This window comes from Mobula hypostoma, chromosome 26 (genome assembly GCF_963921235.1).
Source record: "Mobula hypostoma chromosome 26, sMobHyp1.1, whole genome shotgun sequence".
Taxonomy (NCBI): Eukaryota; Metazoa; Chordata; class Chondrichthyes; order Myliobatiformes; family Myliobatidae; genus Mobula; species Mobula hypostoma.
The window spans coordinates 25,085,169-25,102,132 of record NC_086122.1 but is presented as its reverse complement, the minus strand read 5'-3'; the positions used below and the strand labels follow the sequence as shown (position 1 = coordinate 25,102,132).

At 43.0% G+C, this 16,964-nt stretch overlaps 1 protein-coding gene across 8 annotated transcripts in view; it reads right to left on the bottom strand.

Annotated features, from left to right (window-relative positions):
• macf1a (microtubule actin crosslinking factor 1a) overlaps positions 1–16,709 on the bottom strand; it is a 599,766-nt gene extending 583,057 nt beyond the window's left edge. For 3 of the 8 annotated variants that reach the window (XM_063033725.1, XM_063033724.1, XM_063033713.1), the window contains exon 1: positions 16,030–16,709. In XM_063033725.1, coding sequence (XP_062889795.1) covers positions 16,030–16,192 — 163 coding nt within the window. In that variant the 5' untranslated portion in view covers positions 16,193–16,709. The remainder of the gene's footprint in view (positions 1–16,029) is intronic. The other 5 variants (XM_063033726.1, XM_063033728.1, XM_063033727.1 and 2 more) reach the window with 3 other exon arrangements.
• Between the last annotated feature and the right edge of the window lie 255 nt (positions 16,710–16,964).

Below are 16,964 nucleotides of genomic sequence, written 5' to 3'. Positions count from 1 at the left end.
AAGAGCTGGTTTATCATAGGGAAAACCATTTCTCACCCCTGATGACGGGAAAAGATAAACGGACCTCAGGGGCTTAGTCTTCCAAAGAAAGCTCCCTTTATGCACACAAGTAAATGTAGGGCTAAACTGTTATCTGTCACAACAGCACATTTAGGCAAAACTACTTCCATCTTGTGTGTTTTTCTGCCACAGGGAAAAAGCTTTTTATTGTCTGCTTCACAATGTGTCTTCACCTCAATGCCAGCTGCACACCAGGGGTAGTCCTGGAACCTCAGACCACACTTACTTGAGTTCAGTCTCCCATGTGTTCCGGCTCAGCCTCTAACTGGATCTGCGGCCCAGAATTTTAAAGGCATCACTGATCTCCCCGGGTGTGCTCTCTGAGAACGTTGAGCTGCAGCCCTTTGGGAATGCCACCTTGGGAGTGACCCACAGGGCTGAGGAGGGGGAAGAAAGGATCAGCCATGATTGAGTGATGGAGCAGACTCGATGGGGTGTATGGCCTAATTCTGCTCCTGTGTCTTATAGTCTTATGCCATCAGCCTCCCCCAGGCCAGTATCAGTGACGGTAAAAGATCAGATTATAATGGACTGCCCTGGTAATAACCAAATAACAATGCTATTGGATTTCTGAACAGTCCACAAACCCATAAACACAACTTCATTAATCCTCTTTTTCATTATTTATTTTTAATTTATAGTAATGATTATGTCTTGCACTGCACGTTGCCACAACTTCACACCACGAGGCAGTGGGACTAAACCTGATTCTGAATCTGCACCCTTTGGATAGATTCTGTCAGACTTGACCAGCCAGAGGTTAAAAAGCACCTCGAGAGGTCTGACGTGAGAAGCAGCTGCATTTCACCAGTTACTGCCAAACCCTCGTCTCAATCCCATGATGAAAAACTCGATGACTTAACATCGATCTGACATTGAAGAAATGGCTTTTACCTCAGTCAAACCCACACAATATGCTGGAGGAATAAACAGTCAACATTTCCAGTCAAGATCCTTCATCAAAACTCAACCCAAAACGTTGACTGTTTATACCTCTCCATAGATGCTGCCTGACCTGTTGAGTTCTTCCAGCATCTTGTCTGTGTTGCTCTGGATTTCCAGCATCTGCAGAACCTCTTGTGTTTATGACTTTATGTCGGTCTCTATTTTTGACTGCTTTTTCACTTCATATCATGTTGCATTGTTATCATACTGAATACTTATATTTTCCTTAATGCAAGGGGACAACAAAGCTGCTTTGTGTAATTAATTCCGAAGGGAGAGTGCATTATTTTCTGGGAAGTGATGGAGGAATCATCCCTGGGTCTCCAGCTTCAGTGTGTTATCAAGGCATTCCCTCTTCTTTCCTTTCTCAGCCAAATCTCCATCAGATGGAAGAACTTGTTCTGCTGCATGCACAGACCCTTTGGCTGACGTAGTTTGTTGAACATGCTGTGAGCATCCAGACCACTCCAGGTTGCTACATAGTTGCTACGACATCCCTCTTATGTGTCCAATAATCACTCCTTAGTCCATGATTGTATTGGACTATTACATAAAAGGACTTCATCAGCCAGATTTAGGAAGCCCAAGTTCATCCACAGCTACCCTCTGGCAATCCTTGGCGGTTGTAGTATTACAGGAAATGGTTGACTGATGCAGGACGCTGGCGTTGTGATAGACCTGGTTCAGTAATAGTGACCACTGACCAACAACACGTTGATTGAGTGAAACCCTTTCCCCTGATAGTAAATGCTTCTGGCTGGCTTTCCTGTGCTGAGAGGCTACTGTGCCCGGTGTATGATTCCCCATGCACAAAAAAAAAGAGCAGCGAGAATCCTAGAGCTCTTTCACCGGGGCCTGGTTTTACCCCAGAGAATCCCTAGATGCGCACAATCACCTCATGCTTTTGTCAGCCATCTTGATTCCCCAAAAGAAGCGAAGGACTAAAAGTAGGCGTAGAACAGCCATCTTCTGGGAATCCTTGATGGTTGGAGGAGGAGAGAAGTGGCTGTAAAGATTGTGGCAAGCCTGGTGCAGACCAGTTTTATTCTGTCATTAGGATCACTGACAAACAGTGCATTTATTTTCTGGAAAAAGGTGAAGATTTATGAGCTGAAAACAGCATAAACAGGATGTTAGATGCAAGAGTTTCTGCAGATGCTGGAAATCTTGAGCAGTTCATGAAAATACTGGAGGAACTCAGCAGGTCGGGCAGCATCTACTGCTGAAATGTAGACTGTTTGGACTGAAAAGGTGATTCCTTGCTTAGATGCCGCCTGATCTGCTGAATTCATCCAGGATTTTGTGTTTGAAGAGTAGGATGTTAAGTGTTGTATATTTAATATTTCAGTAATCTTGTAAATATATTGTTTGATTAAACCTTCTTTGTTGTTTATATAATTCTTTATGGTTTTATGTATTGATACCATGTGATACATACATGCCTCGCTTAAAGAATGAAGTTAGACTCGTATCTCCCGACTCTCTTGTTTTCCTTTGAATTAGTTTAATGCTTTTAAGTTACAAAACACATTAAGTTCTCCCATCCGATTTTAATCACCCCTTTCCTCATTTAGTCAGTTTGAGAGAATTTGACAACCCTCTATTAGTTTACTTGGGGCCAGCAATTTCATCATGTTTACGAGTTGTACCCTCATTAAATGTTGTAAATCTAACAGAGCAAATGATAACATTCAAACATTCTGCTCTAATTCAAAGAGATTATAAAATATGCAGAAGTTATTAGTATAAATGTAGAAGTGTTTCATTTGGTTTAGAATTGTGTGCCCAGATCAGAACAGCTACATGCACCCAGCGGGGCAGAAGCATCTGTGGAGAGTTAATGTACCCGGTCAGGGCAGTTCATTCTGACAAAGGTCTCAAACCTGAGCCATGTTACTCCTTCGCTTGACCTGCTGCCTGCTCCCAGCATCTATCTGAAATAAAATTAAACTTGATGATGCAATGAAAAGGCTCATTATGTACTTAACACATATATTATGCACTTGCGAGACATGGAGCCGAGTAGTCCTGGCACAACCAGGACCTGCTGAGTAAGAATGTCTTGGTAACATGGTTAATATCATCTTCCATTACCTTGCTGATGATTCAGACTAAACCAGTACATGCTGTTGGCCAGACTGTATCTGTCCAATTCTACGTGAGGCAGTTTTACCTGGGCAATTTTCCACACTGCTGTGCAGTTATTCTGGAATGCCTTCACATGGAGCAGAAGTTCCCAATTTTTTTTTTTATGTCATGGACCAATAATACCATTAAGCAGGGATTCATGGATCCCAAGTTGGGAACCACTGATTTAGAGTTATGACTAGCTCTGGAACATGAATGTTCAGAGTTATACCAGGATATCTTGTTTCAGTTCAATATTCCATCTGGAGCACACAGAACTTTCTTGGTATCACACTGTACTTTATGAGTTAATAGAATTGACTGGAGGATAGCTTCTTTCATCAATAAAACCTCAGGAAGAAGAAAGAGGGGCCACTGGCAGTTCTGGCCGAGATAGTTCAGCAGGTTTCAGTTTTTTTTATTCTCCATTCCTGGGCTCTATCATCTTTGAGAACAGGAATCTCCTCCACCTGTTAGTGACACACCTCTCCACAAGCACAACACGTCTGTGGAGCTTTGATCTGACATATCGGTTGCTTCTGTTGCCTAATTCTATAGTAACACACACAGAATGCTGGAGGAAGTCGGCTGCTCGGGCAACATTTATGAAAATGAATAACCAGTCGAAATTTCGGGCCGAGAACCTGCACCGGGACAAGAGAAGGTTCTTGGTCTGAAACATCGACTCTTTATTCCTCTTCATAGTTGCTGCCTGACCTGCTGAGTTCCTCCAGCATCTTGTATGCGTTACTCTGAATTTCTAGCAACTGCAGAATCTCCTGTACTTAATTCTATCAGGTAGCTTCAGCAGGTTGGCGCCTCATTTTTGACTTTAAAAAATCTGCTTCTGGGAGGCCGTTCTGCTTTCCTCAATGAACCAGAGTTGTTTGCCTGGTTTTACAGTAATGTTAAAGTGAGGGATATGCCTGATGATCTAAAGCCTTCTTTATGTCCCAGCTTTAAGTTGTGAGATTTATTCTGAATCTATTCCATTATACTTGTTGACTGTGCCACACGACATAGACGATTAGCCTCTGTATGTATGAGTACAAAATTTTGTTTCCACAAGCAATCCTACCAGTATGATTATCAACCATAGACCATAAGCTATAGGCCAAGAATTAGGCCATTCAGCCCATCAAGTCTGCTCTGCCATTGAACCATGTCTGATTTTTTTTTTATACTCCCATTCTCCCACCTTCATTACAAACAGATTTGTCCATGAATGATAGGTAGATCAGGACGAAAGCAAGTGCTTTTGTGCTCAGGTTGTTTGAGTCCAGTATAGGGCCCTCCGATATCAGCTACCTCAGCAAGAGGTGGAACCGTAAATCCATCTTGGTGGTAGACGTTGAAGTCCCCTGCTTTGCCTTTGCTCCACTCAGTGCACAGTGTTCAGCGTGGAGAAGTACTGGTTCACCAGCAGGAGGTGGAACAGCTGTGGAGGCCAAGTTGTTGGATATCTTTAAAATGGAGGTTGACAGGTTCTTAATTAGTAAGGATGTCAAAGGTTATAGGGTGAAGGCAAGAGAAGGGGGTTGAGAGGGAAATTAAATCAGCCATGATCGAATGGGGAAGCAGACCCAATGGGCCGAATGGCCTAATTTTGCTCCCATGCTTTATGATCTAATGGGTGGTTGATGGTTTCAGACAACATGGGTTGTTTCCTTACATCTGCTTGGCTGAAGCCGTGAGATTTTGCGGGGTACAGTCATTGTCAACGGTTTCCAGGGACCAATCCTTCCTGCCTGTACCACTGAACTATCACCTCCAGGGACATCTGTCCTGCCTGTGAGATGGGACATTCCCAGGAAATGTGATAGAAGAGTCAAGGACATTGGCTGATATTCCTGAAAACATATGCTTTAAAGCATTATGTTTTATAGACAAAACATAACTTTGCTTTCATGTAAGTTGAATTAAGCAATTATAATTTGCATATCCATTTCCAGTATTGTATTAGATCATTTTCACTCATGGAGACAGAAGATTGTGGAGTTTAATCGAGATCCAAGCACATGATTTAGGATAATGATCCAGTACTGGGGATAAACCACTTTGTTGCTGTCAACTGGTCGATGTTTGAAAGACTCATCACATTGAAATGGCAACCACATTATTTGCCTGCATGATAATAACTTTTGCACATCAAAGCACTTCACTGTAAGTACACCTCTTGTTCCTGAGAAACCTTTAAGCAACACATCATGCAGAAAATCACCAGAACTGGGCAAAAAGGTTCTGAGAAAAAGGTGAGAAAAAGCAAAAGAATACGTTTCTAAAATAGAATGAGAAGTGGCAATTAGAGAATGATACAAAGAATGAATTGCAGAGTCATTTGATATATTGATTATGTTAAAAGCTCTGCTGGAAATAGTGAAGCAGAGGGCGGTGTGGGAATATAAGGGTTGGGATAGGTATATTGCAGCAAGATACGGCGGAAATTCAGCCAATTAACATTTGTATTGTGTTATTAGAAGGAACACATTATGAAAATTAATAATTTAGCAACCAAACACCTTGGGTTTGTCAGGCTACTTTCAAAAGGCCAGATACCTCAAAGAGAGGCAACCATGAAAAATCTGTAATCCTACCATTAGAATTCAACAAGATGAGTCACACAATTGTCATGATTCCAGCTCTGAGTCTTAAATAAACTGAAAATATGTTTGGAAGCTACCTTAGCTCAAGTTAAACACAAACATGGTCCCAATAGTTTAATAGTGTTTCCTTAGAAGTTTCAGCGCTGAGAGTTACAGTATGTTCGATAGGAACAGTGCGAGGGTGCCACTGACTGTTTTGGTTGTGACCTTCCAGTGAAAATATCACTTGTGCCAAAGGATCAGGGCCTCAGGGATTGGGCGGTAGACTTTCTTGGAACCAGAACCGTGCTGTCCCCCTCCCAGAGACCAGAGGTCACTGTATCAGAATCAGAAGCAGGTTTAATCTCAGCAGCCTATGTCGAGAAATTTGAAATTCGTTGCCTTTGTGGCAGCAGTACAATACAATACATAATAATTGAGGAAAAAAACTGTGAATTGACGTATATATTGTATATATTTGTGAACATAAGTAGTAGGAGCGGGAGTAGGCCATCTGGCCCATCAATCCTACTTCGCTGATCTGGCCATGGACTCATCTCCATTTACTTGCCTTTTCCCTATAACCCTTAATTCCCCAACTGTGCAAAAATCTATCCAACCTTGTCTTAAATGTATTTACTGAGGTAGCCTCCACGGCTTCATTGGGCAGAGAATTCCACAGATTCACCGCTCTCTGGGAAAAGCAGTTCCCCCTCATCTCCATTGTAAATCTAATCCCCCAAATCCCCCTAGTTCTAGTCTCACCTACCAGTGGAAACAGCTTTTCTGCCTTTATCTTATCTACCCTTTTCATAACTTTATAAGTTTCTGTTAGATCTCTTCTCATTTTTCTGAATTCCAGCAGTACATATATATATATATAAATACACACACACATATACTACTTTTTAAACTATATATGTATATAAAATATGTACATCTATATGCATATATTATATAATAGTTAAATAAATAGTGCAACAAAAAAGTAGGACGGCAGTGTTCATGGGTTCAACGCCCATTCATAAATCAGATGGCAGAGGGAAATAAACAGTTCTTGAATCATTGAGTGTGTGGCTTCAGGCTTCTGTACCTCCTTCCTGATGGTAGCAATGAGAAGAGTGCCTGTCCGGGATGATGGGGGCTCCATTTATGGTTTTGCTGCAGTTAGGGCCAGGAGGATAGCTTAAGACCAGGTGATACTTGGAAGGAATCAGGGACTGGCACATAGATTAGCGGGTGGTGAGGGAAAATCAGGGACCAACGCTGGCATTTTAAATGATTAGAGTCAGACTGTCATAAAAAGAAAAAGCATGAGAACAGACCCTTCAGACCACTGAGTCCATTATAGCCACGTTTACACTAATCCTACCATAACTTGCCTTAAGGCTGATTTATACTTGTGCATACTAGCTTACACCGTAGCCTACGCAAGTGGGCTACGCCATTGTGAGCATTTATACTTGTGCATTGGTGTGCCTGTGTCGCTCTGCAATTCACCGCCAAAACGCTAGTTGGCGGGGTTTCTTTGCCACTGTGTTGAGTTTCTTCAACATGAAGAAACTCAAACTTCAAACAATGGCGACTGAAACTGAAGGAGGGTGAATTTTCTGTGCTTGTCCGGCCACTGAGAGACATGGACGAGGAAATGCATTTCAAATATTTTCGGATGTCGGCAGGTAGATTTGACAATTTGGTTCATCGTCTCCAACCATTTATTTCGCATCAGTGTACGCACATTATACTCAGAGACTGGCAATCACCATTCGATTTTAGCTTCAGGTGGAAGTCAACAGGCTGTAGGAGCTAGCTACAAACTGGCGTCAAGCGAAATGTGTCCTCCATAATTTCAGAGGCCTGTAAAGCCTTATGGAAAGCATTGCAGCCAGAGTTCCTTCCCTGCCCTTCAGTCACCCAATGGGAAGCTATTGCAGCGTAGGTGGAAATGCGATGCTACCAAGCAGACCAATCACAGTTGTTGTGGTCTGTGTCGCCGCGATGTGTAGTTACATTTTGGAGAGGTGCGCGTTAGGCTACGGCGTAGAGTACAGCATAAGGTACGTAGCTACGCTGTACCTATGGTGTACATTTGACGCACAAGTATAAATCAGCCTTTATTCTCCCTACATTCCCATCAACTTCACTTCCTCTGCCTCTGCCCTGGATTTGGCCACTCACCTACACACTAGGGGCAAATTACAACGGTCAGTTAACCTTCTGACCCGCACATGTCCGGGATCTGTGAGGAACCTGAAGCAGCTAGAGAAAACCCACGTGCTCACAGGAGGAATCCACAAACTCCGCAGGCAGGGCACGGGCAATGGCACGAGCAGCTTACTGGTTGCCTCAGAGGAGATCAGAGACGGTCACTTTCAACAGAAGGTATCTTCATATCATGGAGTCCAGAGTGATGGATGATACTGGAGAACTGGGAAGGTGCACTGCAGAGAGCAGTGTGACCTGAAGAGTGGACAGTAGGTAAATAGTTTAGCTGAAAGGCATTGCAGTCAGACACAGGACTGGGACTGGCCTGTGATGGTTGTTGCTGCAGAGCCTGACACAGCTTCACCTGCAATGCTCCAAAAGAACCATTAAATGGGGACCAATGTCATCCTGGGGCTCACTGCTTGTCAGGTAGTGGCCAACTGAATTTCCAGTGACACTAAACCAGTTGGAAATGTTTAATTCTCTCTTTTATTCCAGATTTACATCAAGCTGAAGAAAACAGCTAGGTAGTAATTTTATGCTTTTAGAAGTGATATCTGGAAATATGGGTGGCAGGGTGGAGATACACCTCTACCAAAGGAGGTGTAAGGCACTCTTTCCCTCAGGTCACCCTTGGGCAAGGTGTAGCACCTGCTTAGCCACCCGATCAGGGTCACGTGAAGCCATTGGGAGCAGGGGGTGGATGGTCATATGACCAGCTGTTGCATATCATGTCCAGGTTATGTGACCACTGACGCCAGGCAGACAAGCTCTTAAAGAGTATTGATAATGGCTGGGGTCACCCAACTTGTAAAGACACTGCCCAGAAGAAGGCAACGGGCAACCATGTCTGTAGAAAAATTTGCGAAGAATATTGATGGTCAAGACTGTGATCGCCCACGTCATATGACATGGCTTGTGATGTTGATGATGGTAATGATGATTTGAACATGCTAGAACTAAAGATTTTGCCTTGTTGCTTCACATTATGTAAGGGCAGTGAACAGCTGAGCCATTGCAGATCGCAATGGTGTCAGAGGTATATATAGGGATAACGGATGCCCACCATAAAGGTCAGAGAGAGACTACAACTGGCCTGATAACCACTGAGGTCATTGGAGTAAAACTGGCCAGAGCTCCCACTGCTGATGATATTGTGATCTCTTTTGGAATTAGGAGGCTGTTGAATGAAATCAGAATGAAAAAGTTTGGACCAATGTTGAATATTGGAGGATATATTGTTTGAGGTGCAAATACAGAGATCATAAAAAATAGGAGCAGCAGCAGGGTAGATGACCTCTCAAGCCTGCTCCGGTATTCCTGCAAGTTTGTTCTCTGCTGCATTTTCCTGCAAGAGCCCTATAACGCTTGAACCTCTGTGTTGAAAAATAATACCTTAAGATATAGGAGCAGAAGTAGGCCATTTGGCCCATCGAGTCTACTCTGTCATTCAATCGTGGGCTGATCCAATTCTTCCAGTTATCCCCACTCCCCTGCTTTCACCCCACACCCTTTGATGCCCTGGCTAATCAAGAACCTATCTATCGCTGTCTTAAATACACCCAATGATTAGGCCTTCACAACCACTCGTGGCAACAAATTCCACAGATTTACCACCCTCTGACTAAAGTAATTTGTCTGCATCTCAGTTCTAAAAGGACGTCCTTCATTCCTGAAGTCATGCCCTCTTGTCCTAGAATCTTCTACCGTGGGAAATAACTGCCATATCTAATCTCTTCAGGCCTTTTAACATTTGGAATGTTTCTATGAGATTCCGCCCCCCCCCCCCCCATTACTCTGAACTCCAGGGAATACAGCCCAAGGGCTGCCCAACGTTCCTCATACAGTAACCCTTTCATTCCTGGAATCATTCTCATGAATCTTCTCTGAACCCTCTCCATTGTCAGTATATCCTTTCTAAGACCTGAATATACTTAATGAACTTGCATTCAGATAGCTCTAGAGAACTATCAAAATTCACAAGCATCCAAACGACAAAATCCCTCTAAGTATCCTTAGGACATGTTCTGTGGTTCTGGATTTCCCCCACAGTCATATTATCCAACCCCGCTAAGAACATTCAAATTTATGTTCCAATAAGATCATCTCTTGTTCTTCTAAACTCTTGCAAAATCATCCCATATTCATTGTTCGATGTTCGCTCCATATCTCTGGTTAAGCTTTTACATTTAAGAACGCCATTTATAGGGAGCTGCTCAGGACATGACAAGGAAGTGGGTTCCATTGGCCACAGTTTAATACCATTGTAACAGTTTGTTAATAATGGTGGGGCTTGATCGTGCACAGTGGAACATTGGGCCTACAAGCACCACGGCTCCCTCTTCACACACCCCCTCCCCTTCCCTCCGTCCGCTTCTACATCTGCTCTGGATTTTAATACTTCAATATATTTCTGACAACAGGTCGACCTGCACAAACACAGCACATTCTAACTCCTTCCCTCACAACCCTCCTCCCCTTCCTTACCACTTCTTTAAACATCTATAAATATCCCGAGGCTAATGCCTTGGGTCTTTGGGAGGTAGCAATTGATTTGGGTGTACAGTTGGAGTAATACACCGGCAAAGAATATCTACATTTTCAGGGCATCAAAACTGTCTTGAAGTGAGGCTCTAAGGTCAGGCATACTAGAACTCTTAGGAAGGTTGTCCATCAAGTCTACCAGGAACTAATAACCATCAGCAATTTGTTATCTGCTACAAGACAATGTTGGAAGTGATCTTGTGATATTCCTGAATGAATAGAATGAAGATGTCTTTCCTTACTTTGATTAGGACAGCACACACCTAATTAAGAACACTAGCACATCCTCTCCTTCAAATTAAATATAGATGCACCTAGCAGCCACAGTTCTCCCATTAGCATCATACACAACAAGTTCCTTCCCTTCTTCTGCCATCGTCAGCTGTTCTTGGCTCCTTGCACTGTGTAGGTAGCTGCTTTCTGGCTTTCTTCCAAATCCTCCAGACTACATATCCCTGAGCATTTGCTGTATGAACATGAAGGTAGACCTCATGTTCTTGCATGCATTCCAGCCAATGTAGTCAGTATGACTGCCGCAGCTACAAGTTGCTTATGCTTGCCATCACATTGCAAAATGGAGCAAAGATAAGGCGCAGGGTAACTAGAAACTTTCTATTGCCCTGTTTAACTTGCAGCTTGAAAAAGGATCTAGAAAATGAAAGAAAACCCGGGGAATGGCAAATCTATGTTGCCTGAGCAGGGAGGAGTGGAAATAGCTATTATACACAGAGCTATGGATGGTTAATTAGTATCATTGTAACTAGCCCCATATTCCACCTTTCCACACCTCTTTAAAATAACTTTGTAAAAGCTAGGGATACCCTGTCATACCACCACTCCCTATGCTTTCTCAGACCCACTCTGTCTGCTAACTGGGCATTGTTGCCTGGTGCGACTGAGGAGAACCCAAGTGCAGGACACCAGCAATCGAATGAGTTGGGGATGCTGGCGTAGACGTGAACGTAGAACAGCAAACAGTTGGAATCTTGACAAGGAGATGGGATCTACAGGGACTATCTTGAAACTAGAGCAGAACCTGGAACTAAACTTAGAACTGACGGCTCTAAGCGGACGAGAGAACGAATTATTACACAAGAATAGACCAACAAACTGGCGACCTGTGTAGTGACGCCATCGTACTTGTTTCACAGTCTCTGATGCAAACCAGGTGTACTGTCACTAAGTAAACTAGCAGCAATTGGAAATCTAATGGCTGAAATTAGGGCATAATCAGGGAGAAAGGAGCGTTAAAGGGGAACAGCCAAACGGAACCATGACAGGCATTTTCTCAGTATTCATCCTCTTCTTTATTAAACACCAGCTCCCATTCCTGACATTTCCCGCAGATTTCTACAGATGTACCATGGAGAGCTCGCTGACTGGTTGCATCACTGTTTCCCATGGAGTCGCCAGTGCATTGGATCGGGAGGTTTCCCCAACAGCTCCGTCACGGGCACCATCAAGGACACCTTCAAAAGTTGATGCCTCAGGAGGGCTGTATCTGAAGTGAGGGACCCTCGCCATTCAGGATATGCCCTCTTCTTAATGCTGCCATTGGGGAGGAGGTACAGGAGCCTGAAGACGTCGACTCAATGTTTTAGGAACAGATTCTTTCCCTCCGCTGTGAGATTTCTGAACTGTCCATAAACCCATGAGAACCACCTCACTCTGTTACTCTCTACTTGCATTGTTGTTCTGTATATTCCTATTGACATTTAAAGTCATTTTTATGGATTGCTCTGACTGCTGCTGCAAAACAACAAATTTCATGACCTATGCCGGTGATAATAAACCTGATTCTGATTCCGAGCTTACCTCTTTCCATCCGAGTTCCCTGGTCAACTGTTTCCCTTTCTAGAACTACAACTTATCCCACCTGTAGTCTCCCATCCACTCTTCTACTTCCCTTTACCTCCCCTATTGCAGTTATCAAGGCACCTTCCCCTCTCTCCTCTTTCCTATCCCCATGATTGAATAGCAATGAGCAAAATGTTGGAGGCACTCAGCAGGCCAGGCTGCGTCTCTGGAGGGAAACTGACAGTCAGCGTTTCCATTCAAGTTCACTCATTCAGACTGAAAGATGGAGGGTAGATAGCCAGTTATTAATGAATAGACTCGGCATCGAGGCAGTGGGGTCCAGGCCTCAGAGTGTATTGAAGTGAGGGAACCCAATGTTTGGACAATGATTTAAGTGCCGGGCCAGATTGAAAAGATCAGGGTGTTGGGACCCGAGGTGCGGGACAGGCCAGTTCAGCTCTCTGCTCTGTGATGTTTACCTGGCTCTGCACTGAACTGGGGGTCCGTGGCTTTATGCCTGTGGACAGTCTCGCTTTCAGGGACTTCAGTTCCGAGTGCTATTTGCCTGCTTTTATTCTTTCCACAATCTGCTTTTTTTTCCTCTCTACACATTGGGTGTTTGACTGCCTTCTTTTTTTAATGTTTATTTTGGGCTTCTTTGTTTTGTGGCTGCCTGCAAGGGGATGAATCTCAAGGTTGTATAATTTATGCAAGATAATTAGCACCCATATTATAACAATGAAACATTGACAGTGATGATATTGGGTTTGCTGACCACGAAGTTCTAAACTCAAACAAAGACTGCGTGGGTTTTCTCTGGGTGCTCTGGTTTCCTCCCACAGTCCAAAGATGTACCTTAATTAGTCACTGTAAATTGGCCTGTGATTAGACTAGGATTGAACTGGGGGCTCAAATGGCCAGAAGGGCCATGTTGTATCTCAATCAATCAATCAATAAATAAATAATGTGCATAGCCACAGGTACCCTCACTAAGGTGACGTTGAACTGTAACTACCTAATCTTCAAAGGCAAGTTCACTCCCCTGTTCACTCTCCACAGTGAGTTTCGCTGCCAGTACCCACTATTTGAGTGGTGGGCCCCCCTCCCTACCAAGGAGAAGATACTTTCAGCTAACAAAGTAGGTTAAACACAGTTCATTTATTTTTTTTTATGGGACATGTTTAAATTTAACAACATTGTTGAAACACATTTAAAACCAAAGTGGATTTTATCTTATAAAAACTTTCCAAATTACAAACCATTTCTGAAACACAAAAGATTTCCAAAACACAGGTACACTTCCTATAATCTACAAACGTAAAATCCACAAGCTGCAAATGAGCAAATCATCATTGCAGAAATCAAAACCAAAGGAGTGGATTCTATTTCACCCTGTGTTTCCATCATTCATCTTCCTGGATCATTCCTAAAAAGCTTGAACTTGAGACCGTTTCTTTTCCACTTGAGTGACTTCACACACATGTGATATCTTTTTCGCTATCTTTTTACCCAAAAAGCCTAAAAGCGTCTGGAAAGAAGGTTCCCAAGTACCCACAATTAATGCCATGAAGCTGAGTCTTTGAGTACATAATCCTTTCAATTTATCAATAAATCAGCTATTGATATGCTAAATGATAATATCAATCTGGTCTGCAAACTTCCTTGAACTAAACAACTTAGCCAGTGCTGTCTAGTTTAAAACAAGCCATATTAAATTACCCTTATACTTCTCCTCTTTGGCAGTTAGACCAGGTGTTGTACGGCCAGCAAGTCCGTCACTTACAGACAGTGCTTGTTTGCGAAGCTGTCCTTTTAACTTCAAACTGATTATTGTTTTCCATTTACATCAAGATCTGAAGGCCGGCTCCCGCTTATGACAGAAAGCTAAACAATGAATATTGGTTGGAGGTTTAACTTACTCAAAAGCAAAACTTTGATCTTGCTAGTGTTTAGAAAGCTAAGCTTGGCGAAAAAGAAGAGGTCCTTTTGGTACTGAACAGTGAATATCCATCACATGACCAGTGATTAATATTACAGTATAGAAAAGATTTACTGGATTAATATTTTAAGTATAATTCTACGGAACTAATGATTGCATGACATGAGTTGTGGGAAGTAAGAATCAGAACTATAAATACTAATCTTAATATCTGAAATATGCATTCCAAATATTGTTAGTAAACTCAATTATACTTACTATAATTAGAATAGATATACTCAAGAGATTCTGCAGATGCTGTAAATCCAGAGCTACACACAAAATGCCGGAGGAACTTAACAGGTCAGGCAGCATTTATGGAGAGGAATAAGGAGTTGAAATTTCAGGTTGAGACCTCAACCGGTCCTGATGAAGGATCTCAGTCAGAAACCTCTATTCTTACTCTTTATTTCTCTTCAAGGGTTCCGAGTTCCTCCAACAATGTGTATTTTTGAATAGATATTTTACCTATCAATTTTATTAGGTATAATTTTTCAGGATTATTTGATGTTGTAAATATTTTAGGACTGCTTATATTTAGGATTCCATTTTAAAGATTGATGGTGGCTAATAAATATTTCAGAGTTATTTGCAGTTTTCATCTGACCCGCCCAAGAATAAGAAAATAGAATGATGTTTCATTTTCATATTTCATGAAGACTGCATTGTTTTATAAATATTATTGCATATTTACATTCTAAATATTAACTTGGAATTTAACATTGTCTGTTGTCTAATTTATTAGAATTATTGCTTGGGGATTTGTATCGACAATTACTGACAGGTTTTCAGGTGACACGCCTATGTATAGAATACCCTCTCGTCTGTTCCGTATGGTAAAAATACATATTTTTCAAACTAGATATTATCATCATTAGTATGGCTGTACCTAAGTACATAGACTGGCATGTATCACGCAGTGTTTTAATGGTCCAATAGCTTGCTTCTTTCAAGAAATTCAAAACGCTAACGATCAAGTTCTCAGCTTTACGGGTAGGTTTTCACGCTGGAGAGATGGTGGTCTCGGGACTGATGGCGGGCGTTTCGTTTGTAGCACTCCAGGCTCACTATTCGGAATGCAAACTATACTCCAGGGGAAACCATGGCAACCGAGCTACCAATCTCGCTCATATTCTGGGCAATTTTAAATACTGTAATGGAGATTTGTTACCGACGATACTATGGCATAATACCATTGGCATGGTGAAAAAAATGATTTCTATCTCACAAATTACAGACTTTTTAACTTGCTATCTACCTCTTACTGAAGAATACAGTCAAATAGACAAATGGCACGGTTGTTACAAAAGAGGGATCCCCAGATTTCTCACATGTCACCAGCCTTTTGGGCAGCGCAGAAGGCGGAGGACAGAGCGAAAACAAGTTCCAGCCACAGCGCCAGGCTAACAAAAAAATACAGTCACAGGTTGACATGCCTGACCAGCATTAACATTCTGCAGGAAGGGTGGGCGATTCGGGGTGTGAATCCGGCCATTAATAAGGGAATAATCCGGCAACCCGGCTGGTTTGCAATGGGACATTTCAGATGCCCACCGTTCATTTCTAGCACCACACGTGCTTCAGACACCATTACCTCAGCGTGTGGCTTAGATTCTTTTATGTTCTCTTGATATTTGATTCCCCCCCCCCATTGATTGCATCGCCGACCGCGCGTTCCTGTATCATTTAATACCAGCGATTAAATTAAGCATTAGATCCGGATTAAGAGTGCGGGCTGCGAGCAGCTTGCTCTCCACCCACATTCTCGCCCAGTTCAAAGCCATTTCTTACCAGCGACTCTGACCACGGCTCTCTCTGCGGGATCCAGCACTGACTCCTGGCTTTGCCTTTTGGACCTCTGATGTTTAGAAAGGTTCCAGGGTAGAGTGTCGCCGGGGCACGGGGACAGGCTTCCCGATCTTTCGCTCACGCTCTCTTCGTCGGAAGACGACATTGGGAGGAAGGAAGGATGCTGTCTTCCTCTCTCGCACCCTTAACACACGATGATCTGTGGGAGGCAGCCACACTCCCGGTATGGGGTTAAAAAATGGAAAGCGAGGTCGCCCGTCTCTTCCAAATGCTTTTGGTTTAAAAAAAATAAAACGCCGAAACGTCGTTCCTGCTCTCAGTCTGCTAGTTCCTTAAATGAATTGTCGATTTGTGCGGAAGACACCAGTTGTTTTCCGTGAACACCGGAGATCGACCTATGACTCTGCAATGGCTGTCACTAAATACCCGACGATTTCCATTTATGCTCTGAGATTAGGCAACCCAGCCGTGGAATTCCCCACTGCAGATATCTTCTTCTTTTATCAGCAGTTTCGGGTGCCGCATCTGATTTTCCCGGCGCGGCACCAAGATGAAGAGAACTGAAATCCTGATTGTACTATTTAGATTTCCTGGCCTTTTCCCCCCACTTCTCCTTTCCCAAACGCCCCCAACTCGCAATGTGAATGAGAGAGAGAGAGAGAGAGCGAACGCGAGAGAGCGTGAGAGGGACAGCGAGAGAGAGAGAGGGAGAGGGAGATTACTGCTAGCGGCAATAAAAACGGATTATTTTTGCACATCATAACCTCAGACTGGTCCATTCTGTCTCCACACAGCCCGGATTGGTCGACCCTTCGTTCTTTCCTCATTCATTTTATCCTAATCACGCCCATTTTAGTTAATGTCTATCTAAAAAAAATAACCCCAACCACTTGACATCTCACGTTGAGTATATGTTT